The following is a 16,437-nucleotide window of genomic DNA, read 5'->3' on the forward strand; positions in this document are numbered from 1 at the left end:
ATATCAAACACAAAAACAGTTGGAAGGTGATAACTATCCAAAATCAAAACTAGCATTATTCTGCTTATTTTGTGTGATTTGTTATACCCTAGTTATATAGACCTACCATGATTCCAGAAAAGCGATTCATTCTGACATGGCCTTTAACTAGTCTGGCGAGAGACTAGCTAGTCACCTTCATATCTAGTCACAGTGACACGGCATTATTTTGAGCTGTCCGTGGTGCTGGTTTAAGACAACCCAAAAACGTCTCAATTAGACGTTTCGTAAAAACCAGCACCATGGACAGTTCTCAACAACGCTGTGTCACTGTGATTGATCAAAACAACGCTTCACCCCTGCCTCGCGTGGTACATTCTGGAACTCCCTAGCTAGTACAACCGTGAGGAGGGGCGTAAACAACAGCGTCAGTGACGCTTCGATGTAGCTGGCTGTCAAGAGAGCTTGCTAGCCACTCGCTTCCTCAAAGTTCAACGTTAATCTCAAAGCAAGAGGGGAAAGAATAATCAAATATAGCTGTCTGGTTGAACCAGGTCTCTGGGTAAGTGAGAATAGTCGTCTATTTGTGCATGTATTTTTCAATTTACGATGGTTTGCTGTTAGCTATCGTATCTAGCTAGCTAGTCAGCCAACCAACCCAAGGCAAGGGCAGGAAGGGTGTCTCCAATCCAATATTCGTTTAGTGTTAGCTAACTAGCTAACGTTCGTGATGATAAACAATCGTCCCAAATATATTTCTGCTAAATATGATCCGTTTCGAATTAATGCTAAGTGAAATGAGTAACTTAAACGTTAGTTAACTACCAGTAACGACGTAATGTTAATGTTACAGACGTTGTCTAGAATGCTAGCTAACAACGTTAGCTTATCATCAATTTTGTTGTTGTTGGCCTGTAAACCAGGAACAAGCTCATCAATGGTATTCCATAAATAACTCAATAGTTAACGTTAGGTAGCTTAAGCGCAGACAATTCTAACATTGGTCTGCTAGGTAATTGCATTTATGTCCTCGAGCGATTGTACAGGGAGGAACTGGCCTAGTTACTAGTTAGCTAATTAGCCATGATACGTAGCTAGCTAGCTGACTGCTTGCAGCGAAGGAGACTGCTGCTAGATACCCCATAATAACTTAGCTAGTTAGCTAACGTTCGTCAACATGGCAAAATGTAAGCAGCAAGAGGCGATGGCATGATTCAGCATTCGTTATCATAGGAAGTCCAAGCTACCTACATCTAGATGGGTAGCTAACGTTAGCTACCTGTATCTGTCAGTGGACATTCTTCCACTGACTGTACACGTCCATAATAAACCTGTTACATAAGCATAACTAACGTTAGTTGAAAGGGAAGCACGTAAACAAAGGGACTTTTTAAATATCCTAAAATTGACATGCTGAATCTACTGTTCTTAAAAAATGAAGTGATGCGGACCAAGTTAGTTTTATTTAAATAACCTGTCACGGATCAACAAACATTGTTTATGCATGATCTTAGCTTATCTATGTATCTTTCAATTGAAGGTTGTATCACCATAGTGCCATGGAGTTTCCAAATCTAGGAGAGCATTGCTCTGAAAACTCCTGCAAGCAGCTGGGTGAGTGGTTGTTTATGTAATGCTGTCTCCTTTTACTACCTCAATGCCTCTGGGACCCTTCCAATACAGAGCATGTTGTTTGTGTTCTCTTCCTGTCCTTTCTAGTATGGCTTTGGTATCTGTAAATAGTTGTGGTTTAAGTCAAGTCCTCCACAACCAATTGTCATGGGCTGCACTACCCATTATCAGGATGGAAGAGGGATAGTGAGAATTGAATTGATCTACATTCATATGGATGATCTCTATCCTTTGCCATGGAATCAAGACCTTGACATATTTCTTATATCTGACAGATTTCCTACCAATGAGATGTGATGCCTGTGAAGAGATTTTTTGTAAAGACCACATAACCTATGCAAATCACAAATGCATGTCATCCTACAAGAAGGTACATTTTAAATAATTTAGCAGCATCGTATGTTTGAATTAAAGCAAAGTTCCTATAATGTGCAATTAGTATGTAGAAATGAATGTATGCTGTTCAACCTTATTAGTTGTCTATTGATCCAAACAGAGCTTTAATACGGCTCTCTGCTTGATTCTGCCCCACAGGATATCCAGGTCCCTGTGTGTCCTCTGTGCAACACCCCGATCCCCATCAAGAGAGGGGAAATGCCAGACATCAAGGTTGGGGAGCACATTGATCGCGATTGCCAGTCGGACCCTGCTCAGAACAAGAGAAAGGTATGGTTGATAGGCTTCTCTACAGGACCATTTACACAAACTGCCCATGGTTAAAGTGAAGTAGCTATGCCTAATCTAAGCTAACCAACCTTTTTTTATGGTAGATATTTACAAACAAATGCTCGAAAGGAGGCTGCAAGCAGAAAGAAATGATCCGAGTGACATGTGACCAGTGCCACATGAATTATTGTCTTAAACACCGACATCCACTAGACCATGACTGTAAGCCTGAAGACAAACCAGTCTCCAAATCTGGGTAAGTATTTCCCTCCACCTTATGCCATTTATTGATTGTGGTGCACATTGTGAGCTGTTGCGGTATAATGATGATTACATTGGATTTCTTTCAGATTTGCTGCTTTCATGCGGTCCCAAGGAGCATCCTCTAGCAGTGCCTCCACTTCAAGCAGTAGAGGAAGTTCTAGGCCTGTTTCTAATGGGAATGCTAGGACCCAGAGTAGTCGGTGAGGATCCTCATGTATTGATTTTCGAAACGCCACACTGAAGAACCACATGAAGCTTAAATAAATAAACAAGTGATATTGGCAAGCACAGTTTGTCCTCTAAATTCATGAGAGGCATATTGTCACTAAAACACATGGGATGGACGAATTGACAGGTTGATTTTATTGTCAGCGAAATATACTACACATGGAAAGGATGTGACATTTTTGTCCTTCACAGAACTGCTCTTACCTGTTACCGCTGTGCTTTCTAGAAAGTGTTGACTTGTTGACTCTATAACCCCACTGAGCATTATTGTTTTTGATTCTATCACAGCAGTGCTCAGGCCATTTATAATCCAGCTCCGGCCATGCGGCCCCCTCCAGCACAGAATGTAGTACCTGTTTCGGCATCCTTTCAGGTTGGCCTGGTATGCCTAACACTCTTACACCGCTTGATTGAAACTACTGTAAACTCTCTTCTCTGAATAATTCCAGTCCATTCATTCAGATTCTGTAGTCTGCTCCTGTTTATTCATTGAGATTCCAAGAAGAAAATATAGAACATCCTGTAAGTGTTTATCTGCATTTTGTGATTGCAGACTGAGGAGCAGGCCTTACAAAGAGCGCTGGAGATGTCCTTGGCTGAGTCGGCTCGCAGCACAGTCCAACAGCCAACACTCAGGTAATAAACAATCCCCAATAAATCCCATAATCCAGCATCACCCACACATAATATAGGCTGTTATCATGTCCAGATGCTATCAACACAACCCTCTTACCTATTGTTTCTCATCACTAGCTCTTATTGCTACGTGTTTGCTCTAGTTGAAACGCAGGCTATTTAGTTACTATAGGAGAACACAATATTAATAGGTTTGACATTCCACTATGTAGCCCATGGTGGGATGTCCATGATGACTTCATAAATGAAGGACAGTGGTGCCCACAATTCAGTGTTTCTTCACCTCATGATGTGTGTTGCTGCTCCTCAGACCTGTGTGTGTCGTTGTGCCTCTTGCTTGCTCTCTGCAGTGTGATGATGATGCATTCCTCTGTGTGACATAGAAGTGTTTATGTCTGTCTCAGCCCTCAGGAGCAGGAGGATCTGGCTCTGGCTCAGGCCCTTGCTGCTAGTGAAGAAGAGTACAGACGCCAGCAGCGGAGACAACAGGTATCCAGAAAACTTAGGCGTCAGTAGCATGCTAACAGGACAGGACCTCACCTAGGTACATTGCCTCCATGGCGTCCCCTATATTCCTTCATCATCCTCACTGGGTGTATTTAAAGATCAGCTAAGGAGAAAATTAGTGACACAATTTTGAAGTACTACTTAATGTGTATTTTATCTGATGGACCTATTAAATGATCCTATTTATTTTTTTCTCCCCATGTTGAATATATGCCATAAATGGTGAGACAAGCCTCTCACTAATGACTCTTTGTCTTGAATTAAATCGACTTTTGCCTGTACTAATATCTCACTTTCTATCGTAGGAAAGAGAGTCCGCCAAACAGTCTTCCTGCAGCCTATCATAAACCCAGATCAGTGTCTGAGCCCAAGCTGCTACCGCCAGTAATCAACTAGCAACTGTGCTACATCGATGGAACCCTCCAGCAGAACTCTTAACGTCCAGTATCACTTATCCCAACTAATGAACAGTCTGGGACTTTCATAGAGATATATTGAATAGTATCACTGCTTTCTCTCTTCTCAGCACATAGTCTAGACAGGCTTTCTGTCCTTTTTACTGATGGCTCTCTGTACATATTTTCTATGTTGATCATGGACATTTAACCTCAGCATCAATGTTTCTTGAATAAATTATTTTAAAGATGTATTCGTTTCTGAGGCATGTTCTATGTGCAAGGCATGTATACAGGAGGATGGATATAACTGGAGAGGAAGGAGGTTTGGAGAACTAGAATGCGATTACATTTCTATGGGTTAGAGAAAACGGTCTCAGCCCAAGCTTTGCCAATTAAGAATAAAAAAGCAAGGCCATTATTTAATCCAACATATTTAAATCGAAGATTATTGGTCTAGTACACAGTTTAGCAGATGTTATAACGGGTGTAAATGAAATGCTAATGTTACTAGCTAGTCAAAACAAGTAGACACTGAAAACCAACAGGTACATCATACACAATACGGAGTTGGTTTTATTATGCTATTGACTAGTCTGAAATTGGCAGTGCTTGGTAAATGGAATGAACACAAATACACTTGTTGATTTCCGTGATGTTGATGTGTATTATGTCCCCCAACACATCCATCAGGACCTTTGCAACGCAGTTCCAGCTTTGAATTCTCTCAGGGTAGGCCTTATCGACCTTGGCTGTTGAATTGAAAGGTAAGTGGATAGAAAGTGTCTTTTTATTGTCAACATTTCATTGGTAATGTCTGTTTTCAAGAATACTTTAGCGGTTATTAAGCACCAACCATAGAAAGAATTCCTGACAGAAAAAACAGCTGAGACAAAACCAACATGAGCAAGAAAGGAGTGCAGCAAACTGCAACTTCAGTGTTGTGCTGGTGCATATTCAGTACGCCCATTCTGTTGCAAAATGTTTCTTAAACGGAACGAAATGTGGAGGGACCTTCCTGAATTTGTCCAATAGAAACTCTTGTTTTGCTTCCGTTTGTTTCTTAAACGGTTTCCGTGATGAATACACCTTTTGTTATGCATTCATACTTTGTCCAACAGAGAGCAGCATAATGTTGCATGTGAAATCTTTGAGGGAGGCCAAAGAGGATCAAATAAAATTGTAACATTATGTCACATGCGCCGAATATAACATCTGTAAACTTCACCATGAAATGCCTTAACCAACAATGCCGAGTTAATAAAATATTTACTAAATAAAGCAAAACATACTTTTAAAATAACAATAATGAGGCTATATACAGGGGGTACCGGTACCGAGTCAATGTGCGTGGGTACTGGTTAGTCCAGGTCATTTTTACATGTAGCTAGGGGTAAAGTCACTATGCATAGATAATAAACAGCAAGTAGCAGCAGTGTAAAAACAAAGGGATGGGTGTTGTTGGTCAGGTTCACAAGAATGGTGTTTTTTTTTCTCTCCATATAAAGAAGGCTCATTTGTTGACTTTTTTTTGACAGATTGGGGAAGTGCTGCTCATGTTGTCATGGTTATGAATGAGTCAGGCAAGTGTGTCACTAGCATGATTGTGGCACTCAACAATAATTAAATTCCTTGAAATACATCTGATGCCATAAATGAAAGATTATTAAGGTAAATACATTCTGAGTAATATTTTTCACTGATAAAACATGACCAAGGAAGCTATGCATTACATAAAGAATTGATGGAAAGCAACCATGTTCATAAAAAAAAACTTTTAAAAAACATGTTAATTGGCAAACAAAGTTCATTTGCATAATGGTGTGCTTAGTCACCTTCATTTAGCTCCATTAGCTGTTACGACCTCTACACCCTCAAACACTGGAAAATAGCACATAATTGTCAATTGTCACAAAGTGACATTAGTTATAGGATTACTCATTTGGATCTAGTTTCATCTGAGCAAACAGAATAAAGGCACACTCTGTAGCTTCCCCCTGGGCACATCACATCATTTCAACATGGAAATGTGGGTAATATTTGATTGAGGTTGATCAATGAAATGTCAACCTTTATTCACCCACTCAAAAAGACAGCCAGAGGTTTGTTCAATTCCCAATGTGTTATCACTTTCAACCATCTAAAAGAAAAACCAAATTCCATTGGAAAAACTGTCCGATTCTTTATTTAGTTGTCATCATGTAAACGTGTTATCACTGCGCTTTCAACCATTTAAAAGCACAACAAAGTTCAAATGTAAATACAATGTCAGATATTTTTTTATTATACAAAAATGTCATGCGTTATCACTGTGCTTCATCTAATAGCACAACCAAATGACCTGAATTTCAGTTGAGACAACATTCAAAGTACATAGTGTAAGTACCGGGAATAATAGCACCAATGTCGTCCTAAAAGTTATATGTTTGAATCTGTTCATAGAACATTCTTCCAAGAGTCTTGATGATCATCCAGGTGCTTCCAGGTGCTTTTTTGACAAACTTGAGTCAATTTTTTGGATGACATTATGGCTGGCGAAAACCAAACACTGCATTCCACAGTAAGAACTTGTCAAGCATGGTGGTGGTAGTGTGATGGTTTGGGGATGCTTTGCTGCCTCAGGGCCTGGACGACTTGCCTTAATTGAAGGAGCCATGAATTCTGCTCTGTATCAGAGAATTCTACAGGAGAATGTCAGGCAATCCGTCTGTGTGCTGAAGCTGAAGCACAGCTGGGTCATGCAGCAAGACAATGATCCACAACACACAATCAAGTCTACATGAAAATGTCTGAAAAGCAACACATTTGATGTTTTGGAATGACCTAGTCAGTCCAGACCTAATCCCTATTGAGATGTGGCAGGACTTGAAATGAGCAGTTCATGCTTGAAATCCATAAATGTCGCTGAGTTAAAGTAGTTCTGCATGGAAAAGTGGTCCAAAGTTCCTCCACAGCAACTGATCAACAACTACAAGAAGTGTTTGGTTGGAGTCATTGAAGCTTAAGGTGACACAACCAGCTGTTGAGTGTAAGGGGGGCAATTACCTTTTAAATATAAACATTTAAAGAATATGACTAAATCAAATCAAACTTTATTTAAAGTGCATTTAAAGTTTGATTTGACTTAGTCCTATTCTTTAACTTTGGGTTTTGGTTTAGATGGAAATGTGAATCCAACATATCAATTATGAACTTGAAGATTACATTTGAAATCAACAAAAGCTTGAATCTTGATATTTATTGTAAAGTTTTTAGTTGAACCCTGGGTTGAATTGAAACTAGCTGTTGATGATTTTGCAAATGCTGTTTAAGCCAATTAATGATTGTTGATGATGTATGACTAAAGTATAGTTACATTTCATTTGCTCTGTTAAACCTACCATTGGAATAGTTATTAAGAGATCTCTCAATAATCATTCTCACAATAGCACATTAGTTGTAGTCAATCACAAATATCAAAGCTAGACAAGTCTGGCCATAGTTAAAACCCTGGATGCGAGACCAAATGGATAGCTGTAGATAGATCAACTTTCCAGGAGGAGGTGCTGCTGAACTTATAGTTTTTTTTTCTGATAGTGGATATATAATGTTGAACATCTGACATTGTTTCAAATGTACTAATTCAACATATTTTATACAAGGTTTGTCTGTTGTTGAAAATTGGTAATCATGATGACAATCCTGTTGCAATTTTTTTTAATCCTTGACTTTTTGCAAATCCAATGTATTTAATCTGTAGATTCCACATCACAATACATTGTGAAATTCCATTGAAACAATGTTGTGTGCTCAGTGGGTTATGTTTCCTGTCAACAGTGTGGTCCTGATTGGTGTAAATCAATGGTAGACTGTAGATCGGGGTAACTATGGTGTGGTGATGTCTATGGTATAAGAGGAACTTGTGAACCCATCTGTTGTTAAGTCATGTATTCTGGGAAATACAACCAAAATTCAGGTCCTCTCACATGTATCATTCGTCAGAGTGACAGAAGAACCATCCCTCCAATGCACCCTGTCTACACAGATCCTTATCAGTTGGGATGTGAAGCATATTCAGGGGGATGACAGCTGCACCTGTTACACCAGAAGCATGCGATTGAAAATATATCTGAGCATCATGAAAATATCCGTTATTAGGAATCAATATGCAAGTGGGTATCAAACAAAAATCTATCTTGTTGCTGCACATTAACCAAGAACAATCCATTTGATTACTAGTCTCTTTCACTCTCAGGAAAGCTGGAAGATCCTCCAATCTGTTTTGTTTGTGCTTTGCAGTGCTCTACATCAAGGGTTTTCAAACTGGGGCCTAGTATTGCAGGGGTTCCGCAATAAAAATACAATGACACTGGGAAGTCTACAGGAATAGTTATCATGCTAGCTGCTCCTGATCATTCTATTCTGGGAAAGTAGATAAAGGGCTTCATTGCAAAATCTCAAACTATCCCTTTAATACAGAGGAAATTACAGTCATTTGGAGCTAATTTCACTTTTTTTTCTCTATAGAAACATCTTATGTGGGCTGTCTAAGTGGTCATTTTTGGGATGAAAAACTCTTTCAGTGCCAACTTAAAAGACCAAAACCAGATAGAAATCGTTCAGAAAATAATTGAACTATATATCTTTTTTTCTAATACCATCTTTGATTTTGTTCTAATGTTTGAGCAGTGGTACACAGCGTTAGCCATGACAAAATGTATAAAATTGCAGGAAATTAGCTTTAAAACTGCAACATTGTCTCTCAGCTCATTGTCAAACTGTATGGAATTCCTGGAAATTAGCTTTAAAACTATAACATTTTCTCTCAGCTCAATGGAATATTTTTGAAAAATGTGCTTTACAACTGTGAAAATGGTCTCTACGCCGCAAGATACATTTACCATTTTAGCTGATAGACCATGTTAGAGTTTACATTTCCTCTTCCAATGAGCTGTGGGGAGATCAAAATAATGAAACTGTCTACCAAATCAATTCATTTCAAAATGATGATTACTTCTACTCAAGACATTTTTTTTTTTGCTAACATATGATGGGGGTCCCTGGGTCGCCGATTTACCTGAGTGGGGGTCACTGGGCAAGAAAAGTTTGAAAACTCCTTCTCTACATTATTCAGCAGCACCTCTTGGCTGACCTTGAAACAAGTTTCTCTCTGCATTGTCTGTAGTGCTGGTAACAGAATGGATCCTTTAGTTAACTGTGTGGATGGTAAGATTCAGTGAAAGGATATTTACCTTGAATCCAGTGGTATTCAAACTGAGATAAGATTTCAGTCATCAAAAAATAAACAGTGTGTGGGCAGGGTGTTTGTTTTTCTTGCACATAAAGCCCTCAGTGACTGAAATAATATAACATAGAAAACAGCAAGTAGAAAACATGTAGGCCTAATCTCATATCAACTACAAAGCCGCAAATTCAATGTATCCTATCCTCCTACCTCCTTTTTGAAGGATTTGCACACTTATTTTAATGCTCAGTCTCCAATGAGACAGCCGTTCCCAAGGTAGTGCTATGTTTTATTGCAGGTACATCTGGGTTAGCGCTGCTCCTTGGAAAATGATTTTCATCTCGAGTGCGGGCTGGCAGCCTCTCAGACGGGTGGGCGATTGTGGTTCAGTGTGGCTTCAGGGGGTTGGTGATGAATTTGTGGGCTTTTTTAGCTTCTTACAGAAAACAGGGCTTTGTGAATATTGTCAACCTCAGTAGGATGTGTCCTTAACCCTCGAGGATATGGTTTTGTGGTTTTGTAAAGAGGTCTGTCTTGCAGTGTCCTTTGTGTTCTCTAGAACATTAGATAGGCATAATGTTTATTACAGGCCATAGAAAAGGATGCAATGATCTGTATTTATTGGGTTGTACCTTCTTGTGCTCCGTCCAATACATCCAATACATTGACATAAGTAGGTAACACCAGACTCTCTGTCTGTTCTATTTCCTGAATTATTTCCTGTCTTTGACAATCATGTTAACCTTTTACCAGTCTCAAAAATAAAACAAATTAAACTCATATTCATCTGAAAAACAGTTGCTTTCGTTACCCTGAATGTCTTTTTTTGTTCATGGAAACTCACATGGAACAAATTCTTCAAAATTATATTATCATGCCCACATGAAAAAATACTTCAGTTTACTACAGAATACTACATTACTTACTGTATATTTGTATAGTAAACTTTAGTATACTGTAGAATACTATACTACAGAATGTACACTTTCCCTTTTACTTACTATAGAATGTTGAAGTATAATGAAAAATACTATACTAAATACTACAGTAGATATCTGCCAAAAGAAGACTGTAGTGTCTGCAAAGACTGTAGTGCCTGCTCATTCCACTCCCCCATATCGCAATTTGCCATATTGTGTTCCTTACAGCTTCTAGAAAAGAGCAGAAAATGTGCTCTTTTAGTATTCCTCCGGTAGGTTTCCTGAAATGTCCGCAATAACACTACAGTAAATACTACAATATACTACATTCTGCAAAAACACTACAGTATAGTACAGTCTCCAAAAACGCTACAGTAAATACTACTACAGTACTACTACTACAAATACTACTACAGTTCGCAATAAACATGACATTATATTACAGTGATTTTACTACAGTATTTGTACTATAGTTAACTGTAAATACTATACTATACTACAGTCGTTAGTCTGCAAAAACACTACTGTGAATACTACAGTAAAGTCTGCAAAAACACTACACAACAGTGTTGGAGGGCCAGTAGGAGGCACCCTTTCCGCTGGTCTAAAAATATCCCAATGCCCCAGGGCAGTGATTGGGGACATTGCCCTGTGTAGGGTGTCGTCTTTCAGATGGAACGTTAAACGGGTTTCCTGACTCTCTGTGGTCACTAAAGATCCCATGGCACTTATCGTAATAGTAGGGGTGTTAACCCTTGTGTCCTGGCTAAATTCCCATCTGGCCCATCTGGCCCTCATACCACCACGGTCACCTAATCATCCCCAGCTTACAATTGGCTCATTCATTCATTCACTCATCCTCTCTCCTGTAACTATTCCCTGCTGTAAATGAGAATGTGTTCTCAGTCAACTTGCCTGGTAAAATAATGGTTAAATAATAGTATTTATACCATAGTATACTATGATATTTTTTTTAAGTGGGTGGAAGTGGCATTCATAGTAGCCTATGTGCTGTCAAATATTTCAGACACTATTTCAGACACACTGTGCTGTATTCATCGCAAGCAAGGTCACATAGCATAGAATAGCACATAACTGTTATGTATTCAATTTCTTCAATCTAATTGGTTATCTGAAATGTGATGTGTAGGTTTCAAACATGCACTAGCTTTAACCAGATGCAGACCACCAAGTGTCACATAGGCTGCGTTTACACAGGCAGCCCAATTATGATATTTTTTTTCACAAATTGGTCTTTTGACCAATCAAATCAGATCTTTTCACATCCAATATTTTTTTAGAGCTGATCGGATTGGTCAAAGAAAAATCTGTGAAAATATCAGAATTGGTCTACCTGTGTAAAAGCAGCCATAGGAATTCAGACACTGTTGTGATCAAAGGATGACTTTGGGAGCTATTCATGTCTCTCAATTAATCCTCTGGGTCAGCAGCTCTTAAATATCACAAAGTAACGACTAACTAGCGAGGCGAGAGGTGCAACACATCCTGACTAACAAGGATGATACCAATCAGGGCAAACCACACCCAAACAGAACCAACCTCGAAATCAAAACTCAATTGAGAAAAACCTCAAATCATATAATAGCTGTCAAATATTTTAGACACCATTTTCTGTGCTCCTCTCATCGCAAGCAATGTCACATAACATGCGTGGACTGTTATGTATTCAATTTCTTCAATCACATTGGATATCTGAAATGTGTACAGTGACACGTGATGTATTTCCGTGACATGATACAGAGGTATTGTATGTTTGTTGTGTAAGGTTCAAACATGCAGTGGTGGAAAAAGTACTCAATTATACTTGAGTAATAGTGAGTCACCCTGTGAAGTACTACGTGAGTAAAAGTCTAAAAGTATTTGGTTTTAAATATACTTAAGTATCAAAAGTAAATGGAATTGCTAAAATGTACATAATTACCAAAAGTAAAAGTACAAACCATTTCAAATTCATTATATTAACCAAACTAGATGGCATAATAATAAAAAAATGTTTTTATTGGCAGAAAGCCAGGGGCACACACCATCATTTACAAACGAAGCATTTGTGTTAAGTGAGTCCGCCAGATCAGAGGCAGGAATGTAGTGGAGTAAAAGTTGGCAAAATTATAATTAGTAAAGTAATGTACAGATACACCACAAAACTACTTAAGTAGTACTTCTAAGTATTTTTAAGTACTTTACACCACTGGCACTAGCTTTAACCAGATGCAGACCAGCACGTGTCACATACAGCATTTGGAATACAGTACCATGCAGGAATTCAGACACTGTTGTGATCAAAGGATGACTATGGGAGGTATACATGTCTCTCAATTATTCGTTCCCCCCCCCAAAAAAAATAAATAATAATAATTAATACGAAAGCTACAAAGCAAGTTTGTGATTGTGTCAAGCTCTTTCAAGAGGCTGCAGTGAAATTCTACATGGAAATATAATTCGAAATGAAACCGTAAATAATTTCTCTTATAGCTCCATTTTATTTTCAAGATGGAAGTCATATTGTGTCTTTCTGGGTTTTAACTGCACGCTGACAGTCTTTCCTGTTCTAAATGGTTCCTTCTACTAGAAATACTGCCTTTGGGAAATATGTCTCATAAGCAATGAAACAGTATAACAAAGGGCTGCGTTCATTTAAAAATTCACCATAATATCTTTGAAGCTTGTGTTCTCTTATGTAATTCATTAGTGTCCATCAATGTTTATAAAAGCAGATATCATACAGTATTAACGCCTGTGACAGCTCTTTATCGTCAAATGATTGCAGGAGTTTCCCATTCTGCTTTGTTACTGTGTTCTCCTGTCTGTCATCAGGTAATGTTGAGCTGATTAATAGACAAGAAGGAGAGCTATTACCTAAATACACCTGGAATTACAGGTTGTACTGTTATCCTAATCAACCCCTCTGCAGGGGGACTATTCCGCATGCTCTACCAGCTCTCACAGTTTCACGTCAGAATCAGACATTCATCCATGTTTATCACACATCAAATTTCGAAGTTGTTCCAAATGTCAAATTTCTAAGTGTTTAAGGTTAAGTTTAGGCATTAACTCCAAATGTTTAAGGTTAGGATTAAATTCATGCATTAACTCCAAATGTTTAAGGTTAGGATTAAATTCATGCATTAACTCCAAATGTTTAAGGTTAGGATTAAATTCAGGCATTAACTCCAAATGTTTAAGGTTAGGATTAAGTTTAAGCATTAACTCCAAATTCTTATGTTTAGGAATGAACTCCGAATGGTTAAGGTTTGGGATAGGCTTAAAAAAAACAACTCAAAAACAACTTTCTATCACTGGATTCGAACATTTCGCACAAGAGGCAGATGTTGACGCCCTAGCAAACCCAAAACTTTCTTGAAGGTAACAGCACTCACTGCTTCTGGTGGTCGGTTTCTACATCATCTCCCGTCGTCCACAGATATAGATGTGACTCGTATCATGATTGAACTGGCTGGCGTGCTAGTGTTTCATCACAATGTGTCACAGTCACACATAGCAAAACACAGGGAGAACCCCATACTGAGCTCTTATTCCCGATATGTGCTGGAGCGTTCTAGTATTGGACGAAAATAGTCTGAATAATTAAGTGAATCAATATAATTCCCTGCAATTTGTTTCTCTTAGTCTAAAGACAGACTGCCAGGAGGTGTCAGGGCAACAGGTGGGACTGTTAGAAAAAGCATTGGTAGTGCTGCAGGCCCTGGATGTTCTTATTGGCTGCAGAGGCCAGTAGAAGCAGTGAAGTAGCAACATCTTGAAGTAAAGAGAGCTGCAACTCGTCTGTCAAAGACCAACCAAGCCTCCAGAGTACACCCTGTAAGAGTACACCCTGTAAAAGTACACCCTGTAAGAGTACACCTGGTAAAAGTACACCCTGTAATTACAGCTTTCTTTAGGTATTTGCTCTCCTTCTTGGCTATGAATCAAGGCCAACATCAGGTAGTGCAGCAGATGGCATCTCAGTGACATCAATATTTTAAAGCCAATTATCTCCACTGCTTTTTGCATGAAGCGATTCCTTAAAATAACTCCCAGAGCTCTAAAGGCACACTATGTTGATATCCACTAAAGTGGTTACAAGATGACATACTATATGCCAATTTCTCGAGCCTTTACTAGTGTTATAGCTGGCCGATATTGACGTATGTAGCGCAATCTCCACTTTCTTTCAGCATCTCCGCTTTGGCAACAAAGGTAGTTGTATAATTACGAACAGTATCTTGCAGGATTCAATTGTGGGAATTGTAAGAATTGTTGCCCCTGTCCCTTTCTCTGCGATTGTCATTCTAATGGAATCTAGAAAGAACAAAACCCTGTCCTCAAACACTTCCATCAAAAGGTACAGAGATATAGGCAAAGAAACAAAACATCCACATCAAAAGTAGTGCACTGGGCCTTTACTAGTCCTATATTAGAGGACCGATATAGACATCGGTAAAAAAAAATGTAGCACCCCCACCCCCACAATACTTCCTGGGGCTATGGACACACCACTGCGAAGTGACAATGGAGCTGATTAATAAATTGAGCTTTGACTGTATATTGTCAGGTTCAAGGCCCGCTCTCATTAGCCTGGCCAAAAAAGTTAGAGCATCTAGGTGAGAGAAATAAGACAAAAGTGCACCTTCATTACAGCTCACAGAACATCACTGTCTCCTTTGCCATTGAGATCTTAGCATAGGCTATTCCTGTGCAGTGTAGGAAGAACACGCAATCAGTGATATGCAACTAACAGCACACAGAATACCACAGTATGCTTTGCCATTTTCTTTGAAATATCGGCTAGCATATTATAACATAATATTATAATATATATTCCATTGAATCATCTGCACTAGGTACAGCGTGCAATCACTGACACAATCACTGACACAATCACTGACGCAGTCAATTTGATTAATCCTTAAGAGTCTATTGAAGCACCCGTGCCTCAATCTAAGTAGCATAATAATAAAAAATCCCCATCAAAGTCAGTCAGTTTAAATTACATTTATTTATCTTTGATGATTTTTCACACCAAAAATCGAATCAGTCTCTGAAGCTTTGCAAACTGTTGTACCTGGGTAGGAGAACTGGTTGACGATTTACTGTATGTCTGCTGGAGAGTCATCAAGGACATATTAGAGAATTTTGTATTAGGTCAGAGCAATTAGTCAACTCTATCTAACACCCAACAGACAACGCTGTCTGAATTCAGATACTTGTGTTTCCATGACAACTAGGAGAAAGACAGGATGTGATTTGTGTATTTATTGGAAGCTGGGACTGATCCCTATATTCCCGATTTAGGGAATAAACATGACTGATCCAATTGTGACTATTCCTGATTTAAAGCTGAGATCCGCAATAGGCGAAACAGCACCAATGGCTGCCCCAGGGGAATTCGTTATTGTTTTTGCTTAGCGGAATTGAGCATCCAGCATCATGGCAACAAACACAATTTTACTATACACTCTGCTTATCTATCGCTGGTGCAATGACGAGCAACGATGTCTGAGGGAAAAAAGCAGTGTTCATTGTTTGTAGTAACGTCTTTGTTGTTGTAGTATCGCCTACGAACCGCAATGGATTGCAGCTTTGAGGGAAAATATTTAAACTAAATGTAGAAGAATATTGACCTATCAACTCAGAAGCACAACTCTTTTCGATGACTTTTTAATTATGAAAAATACATTGAAAAAAAACATTAAATCGAAGGTGAAGACAGTAATTGTAGTGTATATTGAAAGTCTAGAGCGTAAATCTGGAACTGCACCCTATCCCCATGAGGCAATTTAAAAGATGCTAGCTCATCCTAGTGTCACTTACAATTTACAGCATAGGTCATCTCTTAACAGAGTGGTTTTTGCAGTTCTGGAGAGAACTGCTTAACTAGGTGATAGGTGAAAATTGTCTGTTAATTGAATGATTAGAATATTCCGCCCTGAAACATATGATTGTATGGAATTGATTAGAATGTATG

General features: G+C 38.8%; 1 protein-coding gene across 5 annotated transcripts; it reads left to right on the forward strand.

Annotated features, from left to right (window-relative positions):
• Nucleotides 1-356: 356 nt before the first annotated feature.
• Nucleotides 357-4,561, forward strand: zfand2a (zinc finger, AN1-type domain 2A). Of its 5 annotated transcripts, none has more exons than XM_020493422.2 (10): nt 357-541; nt 1,520-1,593; nt 1,887-1,981; nt 2,146-2,277; nt 2,382-2,533; nt 2,628-2,741; nt 3,058-3,151; nt 3,323-3,405; nt 3,810-3,949; nt 4,218-4,561. In XM_020493422.2, the coding sequence occupies exons 2-9, from the start codon at nt 1,539-1,541 to the stop codon at nt 3,919-3,921; spliced, it is 837 nt and encodes a 278-aa protein (XP_020349011.1). In that variant the 5' UTR covers nt 357-541; nt 1,520-1,538; the 3' UTR covers nt 3,922-3,949; nt 4,218-4,561. The 5 variants fall into 5 exon arrangements, with proteins under 5 accessions (XP_020349011.1, XP_020349009.1, XP_020349012.1 ...); XM_020493420.2 differs by having other exon boundaries at nt 3,810-3,894; nt 4,218-4,559; XM_020493423.2 differs by having other exon boundaries at nt 3,058-3,142; nt 4,218-4,559.
• Nucleotides 4,562-16,437: the final 11,876 nt, after the last annotated feature.

Source organism: Oncorhynchus kisutch, linkage group LG10, assembly GCF_002021735.2.
Source record: "Oncorhynchus kisutch isolate 150728-3 linkage group LG10, Okis_V2, whole genome shotgun sequence".
Taxonomy (NCBI): Eukaryota; Metazoa; Chordata; class Actinopteri; order Salmoniformes; family Salmonidae; genus Oncorhynchus; species Oncorhynchus kisutch.